We start from the raw sequence: 10,011 nt of genomic DNA on the forward strand, positions 1-10,011 counted from the left end.
CATAATCCGCAAGTAGACTACTTGAGTCATTGGCAATGACTTTGTCAGAAAATAAAATTCACAGATTTACTACAAATATGAATCATAAAAGTAAAAATGTGTTTATTTTTACAATTCCTTGTTCATTATAAAAGTATTATATATTTTCGATTGGGTTCAGTTTATCAGCTTAGGTTTTCAAAATTTGTAAAAGTTTCGAAAAATAGTTTTGCTTTTCTGGATGATCGGTACTGAGCACCTGGATAGTCTCTATCAAGTGATCATTCATTTCAATTTGTTTTTGCATTTGACTGAGAATTGTTGCCTCGGAGCGTGGCAATTTAAAGGGTTGTGTCGAACCATTTAGACGGCGATACGATTTGGCCCGATTTTGTTTGCGCACAATATTTTCCAGGTTCTGATGTTTATGTAAGAGGCCAACTTCAATATCATTTTTTAATTTATTATTTTCGTCGGTTGCTTGTTCGATTTGAGCTCTCAGTCGTTTGATTTCATCCTCGAGACATTGGTAATTGTTTTTGAGTTGTCCTATTTGCTGATCGGAAAGATGGCTTATTTCCGCTTGCATTTGTTTTAGTTTATTACGCAAATCGTTGATTTTATACTGAATCGTGGTTGTGTTTTGGCGAACCTTGGAGGGCTTTGTCTGTTCTAGGGTCTGTTTGTTCCATGCTGTTGCCGATATATGCTCCCGATGCATGACACAGTGATCGAGGTCTTGAATCAGTTTCTCTTGGGCTCTCTTCAGCTGTTGGTGTCGGATTTGCATGCGATGAATTTCCGTTCGCATTGTTCCCAACTCACTGTCCAGGGCTGCCTCTTCCTTTCGCCAACGCAGGGTTTCTTCAATGAGCTTATATTTGGTTTCCCATGACAGCGATTCCCGGTGCTTGTCTAGGACCAAATCTTTGTAGTGTTCGATTTCATTTTGCAGTTCATTGATGTCATCCTCAAGTTGTAAAACACTAAATTCCTGATCCTTTGACACAAAATAGGTACAAATATGTATTAGTATGTGAGTCGCAAGAATATCATACGATCGAGTCTACTACATCAGCATTTGTTGACCAACCTTCAGTTTGTCCACAAGTTCGCCGTGCTCCTGTTCACATTCGTTTTCTACCGTTTCGTGTTTCTGACGCTTCTGGGCAACCTTGGCATTCAACAATTCCAATTTCGATTGATAGATTTGTATTTCCCTGGAAAGTTCTCGGGTATTGATTTCTGTTTTCTCCAAATCTTGGTCCAATTTTAAGGATTTTTGCTTAATAATCGACAGTTCTGTAGGTGGAGGAATGTGAGAAATATAGTTAGTTAGTTGATATAAAAATTGTGATATTTCATTGATTTAGTTACGCTTTCTGGTGATTTGAATCTGATTCATTTGGACATTCCTTTTTTGAGTGAGATTTACAAAATGATTCTGCAACATTATCCAAAATTGTTGATAGTCCCTGATTTGCTGATCCAAAGTTTGTATTGATTTTTCCCTTTGTTTTATCTGTAGAAAATGAAGAAAAACAGACATTATCGCCAGTATATTTGTGGTTTTTGTAAAGCAAATTCAATAATTGGTTGGACATTATCAGTATGATGGCCCTCCCTCAGACTTTAATATAATGAATACAATTTTAAAAGATATATTCTATGAATCTCTCCTACACCCATCGATCCAACCATTAACGAAAAATAATTTCATATCCGTATGTTACCTTCATTTCAGTTGGACTTATTTCTTGTCCCTCATTGGAACGAAGCAGTTCATCCAATTGATTGTTTAACTTATCCATGCGTTTCATTTTGACTTCAATCTGGGTCTCCAATTGTTTCAATTCCACGGTCATGCAATCGGCTTTATGCTCCAATGCAACGAGTTTTTCGTTGAGCTTCTCATTCTCTTGGCTGGTTCGGAAATTATTTGCTTTGTAACGTTCCATTTCTAGAAGCGTTTCCGCCAGTTGGCTTTGGGCCTGAGCCAAATTCAGTTCCATGATACGCCGTTCTTCTTGTGAGTTATTCAGTAGCTTTAGACGATATTCACTGGCCTTGTCGGTTATCAATTGTTCCTGTGCCAATTTTAGAATATTCTCTTCGGTCAGATACTTTTGGTTGTTGAGCTTGTCAATTTTCAATTGTATTCGACGTATTTCCGTGTCTAAATTTGCACCTTCGATCTTGGCTTCTTTTAGATCCTTTTCGGTTTGTTCGAGAAGAATTGGTATTTCAATGAGTTTTTCTTCTAGGCCGTTTAAAATATCAGACTGCGTTTTGCCTGGGGAATGAAATAAATTGACGATATAAAATATTATCAGATTTTTTTTAGCTATTCCCCCTTTTATAAATCTCTCTTTCGATGATACAGAATTTTAACTTATCAAGTCAAAAATAGAAGCGTTTAATGTGGGCCAAACGATCGGGACTTTTATATGGGGCTTTGCCGTAATAGCAATAATTTAAAATATGAAAATATCTGAATATTAACCAATACAAAATTCCGAGGTACTTATGATCAATATTGATATGGAAATTATGTATCTTATGAGAATCCGACATCTAGGCTCCCCAAAATACCGAAATTTTTCGATTGAAAAAGGCGCCAAAAATACCGGATACCTTTACCTTTCTATGTGCCAAAGGTCTATCTTAAATATTGCTATGTCTATCGTGATTTCAATTTACAGAGTGGGCTCCTGGGAAAGTTTTCGAGGTGTTGCAAACCCTTGGAGCACCAATGTATTAAAAGAAAATCCTAAAAAAGTGCATATCAATTTTATCTACTTTAAAATAAATATTTGACGACAACACGTTTAAATCTTTTTGCGTGTAATCGGGTTATATCTAAAGAGTAATTTCGGACCACAAAGGATTAATAATATAAATAATATCTTACAATCACTATTGTCTAAATGTCACCTAGCACTAATATACAACACTCACATTCTCCTCGCAGTAGCGTATAATCGTCGGACAATCGTTTCTTAAATGTTTCCAATTTATCATTAAGTTCCAATTCTTTTCGTATTTGCTTTTTGATAGCCTGAATACCGGCAGTATTTAATTTGATAGCTTCCTTTTCTTTGCTAAAAAAACCCAAAGAAGAGTAAAGCCAATCAGAGTATTCTCAATTATTCATAAAATAAGTGAAGACGATTTTCTTACTTAATAGCCTCCTGCACCTGATAGAGTATACGATCTCTAAGGGATATTGCAACAATAACTTCCGACCAAGCCTGCGTTAGACGTTTGTGTTCGGTTTCCAGTGCTTCCAGGTCAGCATTGGCATTGGCCACACTCATATTGAGCACATTCATAACTTCTTCCATGTCTTTGACTTCATTTGTCACAATTTCCAATTCTTTTTCGCTCTTTCGCACTTCGACGTCCAAATGGTAGAAGAGCAGATCGGATTTCTTCTTTTCCTCGGACAACTGTTGTTGCAGCTGGGCATCTCGGCTAACAATGCGTTTGGCATTTTTTACTTCGTCCTCAACATCATCGGCCCACTTGCGGATATTTCTTTCCAATTCTTGCATATTTTCCAATTCAGACATCCGCTTGTTGTACTGCGTCTTCTGCTCCTTGGTGATTAGCGCCTTCCTATCGAACTCCTCTTTGAGATGGCGCACAGCCTCCTCCTCTTGGTGACGTTTTTGGACGTTTTCCTCTATCTGTTGGGTAAACTCCTCCAATTGTTCGTTTTGACGTTCTATTTCCTCCTGCATATCGTATAATGTTGATCCTTGTTCTTCGCGTTGCTGCTCCTTCTGTTTGACCGAATATTTGATTTCTTCGATTTCATTGATAAGCTTATCCCGCGTACGAAGGAGATATTCCTTAAGAGTCTGTTGGAACTTTTGCAGAAGTGGATGATCGGGAGGCAACAGGGCTAAGGACAATTCGTCTTCTGCAGATTTTGTCTCAGAATATTTCTCCTTATCGGATCTTTCAGATTCAAACGGAACATTATTCTCTTTATTTCCCTTGGTGTTTGCATCATCTTGCTCTTTATTATCAAAATTAGGTTTGGTAAAAGACATGTTTTTTATTTAAACAAATTTTTCGGTTTTATATTTTTTGTTAAGTTAAATAAGTGAATGAATTAACAAAACCTATCGATTGATAAACTTATTGACAATTGATAGATTTAAATCCTGGCAAGTCAGCGAAGTTGGTTGTCATTGGAGACATTTGTCCATATTTATTTATGTGACACAAACAAAATGTATCCGTTCCAGCGTTGTAGCAAACATACGATTTTGCCAAATCATCCCTTGCACTTGGGGAAACACCTGCGTTTTATTTATGCGCACCTTGGGCTGATTTCGAAATGCATTTCTGGTTACGTAGCACATAGGGGAAGTATATCTTACAATCAGATTCAACTTTGTTGGTATTGTTCGTTAAAGGCAATATATATATGTATATACCAAGTATGTGTGCCGATTTTAATGAAAAGATTTAATATAACTGTTTCGTCTCCAAATGATTCAGGGAAATATGTACATACTGGGAATATTTGGGTTAATATGCAAGAATTGGAAACAATACTAAATATATACAGCCTGGGAAAAATATGACTTACAAACTCCTTGGTTTTGAAAAATATGTCATTTATTTTTGTTTTGAATCAGAAAACATTTATAAACATAAATAAAGGTTTGGTCGTAAGTCACTCGAATTCGTTCGTTTGGAATTTTACAAAAACAGGATGATAATGTTTTTTAGAACATGCAATAATCTTCTATTAGTCGGAAAGGTTTTCCATCCATTTCCCCCAAGGCCAAAAAAATATTATTGACAATGACATATGGCCTGTTCCCGTACTGCAAGAATGTACTACTTTTTACTACGATAACGAATTTTCCTTTATGATATCAATGAAAATAGTAAAATAGTAAAATGTCCTAATCAAGGTTTATTCATAAGGTTAACAAGCAGGCGAATTCAAAGTCTTCATTGATTCTATAAATAGGAAAAAATCTTAAAATAAAACTACATTATGATATATACATTGTAAATTGCGCAATCCTAAAAATAATTTGGCGTCCTAAAAATAATTTTTGAGATAAATTGGGTACATCTCTGTTTCGGTTGGATTTTTTAAGTTCTATTTTCGCAAAAGTTCAAAATCCGTATCAGGTCATTTATTGAAACGGAAATTATCCACAGAAAATGCAATAAAATACGTGATATTTTCAAAAACATTTTTTTTTTGCCAAATTTCGCGTTTTTTGGCAGGCCAGTTCTCACCGTTCTAGTAGATGAATTTTCACGAAGAAACTTGAAAAAAATTAAAAACGCTTATAATCTAGCTTCAAAATGTCAGTATAATTTAAAGGTAGATGCAGATAAATTTTCGAAAAACGGTACATAAAGAACGTACTTCTCATTCTGTGTCCTTCTAGTTGTAGATTAGTACAAAGGCCGGAAATGAATTAGGGATAAGTAAATCCATTAATCGATGAATCGACTTTTTGTATTGAAAAGTGTAAATAGCGACTTTTGATCTTTGAAGAAATCGCAAAGTCGACTTTTCAATATCGACTTTCGATCTTTTTCATAAATACTTGGTTTATTATCTCAAATCCCAAATTGTTCAAAAATTACACATTCTAGAATTCAATTTAATCTGCTGACAACAATTAATTAAAATACTTACATTTTTAGTCGATTTTGCATTAGTCGGTAAAAGTCGAAAATCGATTTTGAACAGGTTTGTCAAAATCGAAAGATCGAAAAGTCGACTTTTTAGTCAAAGGCAAAAATCGAAAAGTCTAAAAATCTACTTTTGCTCTCGATTACGTATCCCTAAAATGAATGGCCTGGGTTGCCTCACCCAGTTTTACCCATTTTTATATCCGTCACCACACTGTGGTACAGGGTATTATGTCTTTGTGCATATGTTTGTAGCAGGCAAAAGAAAATGAGATAGAACCATGGTTCCTTTTGAGAATATGCATAGAATAACTTTCTGAGTCGATTTATGCATGTCCGTCCGTCTGTAGATGTTAAATTGTAAACAAAGTACAGGTCGCATTAATGATCCGATTTGAATGAAATGTGGCACAAGTCACTTATTTGGCCCAAGGACGAACCCTATGGAATTGAAGAAAATCGGGTCAGATTTAAGGTAAATGGGGCACCAAAATCCCTATATATCCTTCGATTTGAACGAATTTTGACATAGGGTACCGAATTAGGTCCAGAATAATGTGTGGTAAGTTTCGTGAAAATCGGTTCAGATTTAAATTTAGCTCCCGTATATAGATTCGTCCGATTTTATGTAAATGGTGCACCAAAATCCCTATATATCTTTCGATTTGAACGAAATTTGACATAGGGTACCGAATTAGGTCCAGGATAATGTGTGCTAAGTTTCGTGAAAATCGGTCCAGATATATATATATATATATACATATGTATATATATATTTCTTCTTGTTTTTTTTTACTGCGAAATGTCCCAAACGCAAAGACATCATAAATTCTTTTCGGAAACCTTGAGTTTCCCTTCAGTACGGTTTTATTGGAATGCATTTATTTGGAAGTTTTATTTGCTCACGGCAATAAAGAACTAACTGACTATACAACTAACTTAAGTACTAAATAACCTGTAACATTTTTTGTTCGTCCTCTAACTTAACAATCTATTGGTTTATCTGCAGCAGCAATTAAAAGTCGTTCATCTTCAAAAATGTAATATTTCTCTGTGTCGGGATAGAGTCCCGTAGCTAATTCTTCCACCTCGGTGTGACCCACAGCCTCGTTAAACACATCAAACGAGCGTAGGCTCTTTGCAATTATTGACCTTTGCTCTCGCAGTTTGTCCTCTTGGTGATCGACATTCTGAATATGACACATCGGTGTACTGGCGGCCACACCAACTAGCGCCATTGTATCTCCGGTATGGACCACAACATCAACGTCGTGTTTCTTTGTCCAGCTCATAATCCAAGAGACTACGAAAAAGCAAGCAGCATTCATTGGAAATGATCGAATCATGGTCGAAGTCATACCGCGGAAGAAGAACCGCCATCCGTCATTGTTGTAGCCCTGCCGTATGCAGTCCATATATCCTCTGTATTTGGGATTTTTAGCATCGTCCGCTTGGATGCAGGTCTTTATTACGTCTATGGGATATGTTGCTAACCATGAACATATGCCGGCCAGACCTCCCGCACAGAGACCATAAAGGACATTCGGTTGACTTTGTTGGCGCATCATATATTCGTAGCTCACGAAATAACTGGCAAAACCTAGAAGTCAGAAGAAGACAAATTAATTTCGACTTAATTCTATCAAAACGCAGTCAATAACCACTCACCTGGAATGTCTCTGGCAGCGGTGAACATTAAACCTCTCATGGTGCCGCGCAAACCTTCATACTTCACTATGTACCTCAGGTACTCGAGTGGCCCCTTGAATTTTTTCCCCGGTGATGATTCGTTTTGTAATTGAAGTCGCGTCTTGGCCAACTCCATGGGCGAACACACAATACTTTGGAATAGGCCAGCAATGCCACCGGCCAGGGCATGTGAGGTCAAGGAGTCGGGATCAGTTCTCGATCGCTGAACATTGCCGTAGATACCGAATACAATGGCATTTACGAAGCCAATGCCACCCATTGGACTTGTAATGCCACGGTATAATCCGCTGAATTTATCCTGCGCCACAATGGTGCGCATACAATGCCATGTTCCCTTGTATTTGGGATTTTTGGGATCCTGTGTTTGTAAATGAACTTTGACCGTGTCCAAAGGATGTCCCACCAGAACACCGGCACAACCTTAAAAGAACGAAGGAAAAACCCATATTTGAAGATATTGCAAATAGGGATGAAGACAACTGTGTCTGTTTACCTCCGATACAGCCAGCCAAGAAGTCTAAAGCCATTTTTCGATTCCAAAAATTATCGGTTGTTTTTATTTTATGTTTGTTATTTTCCTCGTCTCCAATATGGACTGGGTCTAACTTTATCTGAAAATAATAATACAAAATCCTTATTAGTTTGAGTTAATGGAATTGTTTTTTTAGGTTAATGCCTGTTGCAAGTTGAAAGTTTGAGATGACAAGGTTAAGACGACGTGTGTAACCATATACGTTAGCGTATGTTTTTGAGCACTTTTGCTCATCGATGATACAAGTACAGTAATGATTCTGTAAAGGCGGAAGAAGATAGAATTAATATACGGAAGAAGACAATCATTGTGGACGAGTTGTAGGGCAAACTTTCGTCTTTTCAGACGAGTAGAAGTTTGCTGTAAAACTATTTGAATGGATATTACAAGCAATACATAGACAAATTATGGCACTCCGTTCTTTTTGATAGTAAAAGAGAGTTAATTATCAAAAATTATCCTCATGCACAAACTTTTCCCAAAAACTATGGGAATTTTTTTAAACTTGAAACGCGACAAAATAAAAATAAAACAAGATAAACTGGAAGCCAAAATTAAGACTTTTTTGAGTAAGAACATTTCACTTTTGGAAATAAAAGAAAGTAGTCCAAAAATAAATAATAGTTTAAATGAATTAGAGCTTCCTAGCTAAAATTTTTTCCGAGGGCTCTAATTTCAGAATTTCCAAGCTTTCTGATTTTTTTTAGAAATTGGTCTATTTTTCTGAAATATTCGTAGAAATTCGGTCCAATTTTTACGAATATTTCAGAAAAATAGACCAATTTCTAAAAAAATCACTTTTTACCGAAAATCTGCACACTTTTTTAACTTGAATCGGACCTTTTCTCTTTAGGCGTAAAAAAATAATTGTGTTTTGAAATGAAAAAAAAAATAAAGAAATCAGGGCACCGGGCACTGTTCTATATTTTTAGTTGTTGTTCAAGTTTTAAAAAATTTTTACCAATAAAAAGTGATTTTAAATTCCTTAGAAGTTGACACACCTTAGAATATTTTCTTACAGGTGAGAGAAATAAAAATCCATACAAATTTCAAGATCTTATGTTATATTTTTAAATCTATTTTTTTAAATATAGATATGGCGACTGCTGCAAGTACAATATAAATTATAAAAATAAAAGCAAAGCATATTCTAAATAATTATTAATTTATTGTTATTTTGAAATCATACAAGTGTTTTTGTGTGTATACAAAGAAAAATTAAAAATAAATAAAATAAACCAAACAAATAAATAATGAAATTGAAACATTTATTTTCTTTAGAATTTATTTTTCATAAAATCTTAATTTTTATATTCGGAAATTGAACCGATTTTTCTAGAAAATTTAAAATTTCTTTCGAATTCCGACCGATTTTTGGCTGGAAATTATAGCATTTTTTTTCCAAATTTCTTTCGAAAGACTTTCCGATTTCGGTGATAACCTCTATACAAATTTTGTACCGAAATTGAAACGAATCGGCAATTTGTTAAGAGGTTCGGAAAAAATGTTTGCTGGGTTATATCTGCGCCTAACTTTATGCCCTATAAATGGAAACTGGCAACACCTTTAACTATTTTTATACCCTTCACCACACTGTGGTACAGGGTATTATGTCTTTGTGCATATGTTTGTAACAGGCAAAAATAATCGAGATAGACCCATGGTTCCTTTGAGAATATGCATAGAATCACTTTCTGAGTCGACTTATGCATGTCCGTCCGTCCGTCTGTCCGTCTGTCCGTCTGTAGATGTAAAATTGTAAACAAAGTACAGGTCGCATTTATGATCCGAATTGGATGAAATTTGGCACAGCTCATTTGTTTGGCCCAAGGACGAACCCTATTGAAATTGGGAAAAATCGGTTCAGATTTAGATATAGCTCCCATATATATTTTCGTCCGATTTAATGTAAACGGTCCCTATATATCTTTCGATTTGCACGAAATTGGGCACAGCGTAATGAATCAGGTCTAGAATGATGTGTGTAAAATTTCATAAAAATCGGTTCAGATTTAGATATAGCTCCCATATATATCTTCGTCCGATTTAAGGTAAATTGTGTACCAAAGTCCCTATATATCTTTCGATTTGCACGAAATTTGGCACAGCGTAAT

The 10,011-nt window shown here is 35.6% G+C and overlaps 2 protein-coding genes across 2 annotated transcripts; both read right to left on the reverse strand.

Moving 5' to 3' along the window:
• Positions 1 to 169: 169 nt before the first annotated feature.
• On the reverse strand, positions 170 to 3,902 carry LOC133329062 (coiled-coil domain-containing protein 40). The gene is made up of 6 exons (XM_061537560.1): positions 3,160 to 3,902; positions 2,938 to 3,080; positions 1,713 to 2,272; positions 1,357 to 1,501; positions 1,073 to 1,281; positions 170 to 979 (listed from the first exon to the last, which is right to left on the reverse strand). The coding sequence occupies exons 1-6, from the start codon at positions 3,720 to 3,722 to the stop codon at positions 170 to 172; spliced, it is 2,430 nt and encodes an 809-aa protein (XP_061393544.1). The 5' UTR covers positions 3,723 to 3,902.
• Positions 3,903 to 6,638: 2,736 nt separating this feature from the next.
• On the reverse strand, positions 6,639 to 7,955 carry LOC133329063 (mitochondrial basic amino acids transporter). Its single transcript, XM_061537561.1, has 3 exons — positions 7,859 to 7,955; positions 7,324 to 7,785; positions 6,639 to 7,255 (listed from the first exon to the last, which is right to left on the reverse strand). The coding sequence occupies exons 1-3, from the start codon at positions 7,890 to 7,892 to the stop codon at positions 6,639 to 6,641; spliced, it is 1,113 nt and encodes a 370-aa protein (XP_061393545.1). The 5' UTR covers positions 7,893 to 7,955.
• Between the last annotated feature and the right edge of the window lie 2,056 nt (positions 7,956 to 10,011).

The sequence above is a fragment of the Musca vetustissima genome, unplaced genomic scaffold (assembly GCF_032173495.1).
Source record: "Musca vetustissima isolate MV318-11 ecotype Yass unplaced genomic scaffold, APGP_CSIRO_Mvet_v1 utg16045, whole genome shotgun sequence".
NCBI lineage: Eukaryota > Metazoa > Arthropoda > Insecta > Diptera > Muscidae > Musca > Musca vetustissima.

Coding starts and splice junctions, on each gene's coding strand:
- LOC133329062 (XM_061537560.1), bottom strand. CDS start 3,722: ATGCAGGAGGAAATAGAACGTCAAAACGAACAATTGGAGGAGTTTACC. Junction 3,081..3,159: donor CAGGTGCAGGAGGCTATTAA/GTAAGAAAATCG, acceptor GGGTTTTTTTAG/CAAAGAAAAGGAAGCTATCA. Junction 980..1,072: donor AACTTGTGGACAAACTGAAG/GTTGGTCAACAA, acceptor TTTGTGTCAAAG/GATCAGGAATTTAGTGTTTT.
- LOC133329063 (XM_061537561.1), bottom strand. CDS start 7,892: ATGGCTTTAGACTTCTTGGCTGGCTGTATCGGAG. Junction 7,786..7,858: donor CTTGGCTGGCTGTATCGGAG/GTAAACAGACAC, acceptor CGTTCTTTTAAG/GTTGTGCCGGTGTTCTGGTG. Junction 7,256..7,323: donor CGCTGCCAGAGACATTCCAG/GTGAGTGGTTAT, acceptor TCTGACTTCTAG/GTTTTGCCAGTTATTTCGTG.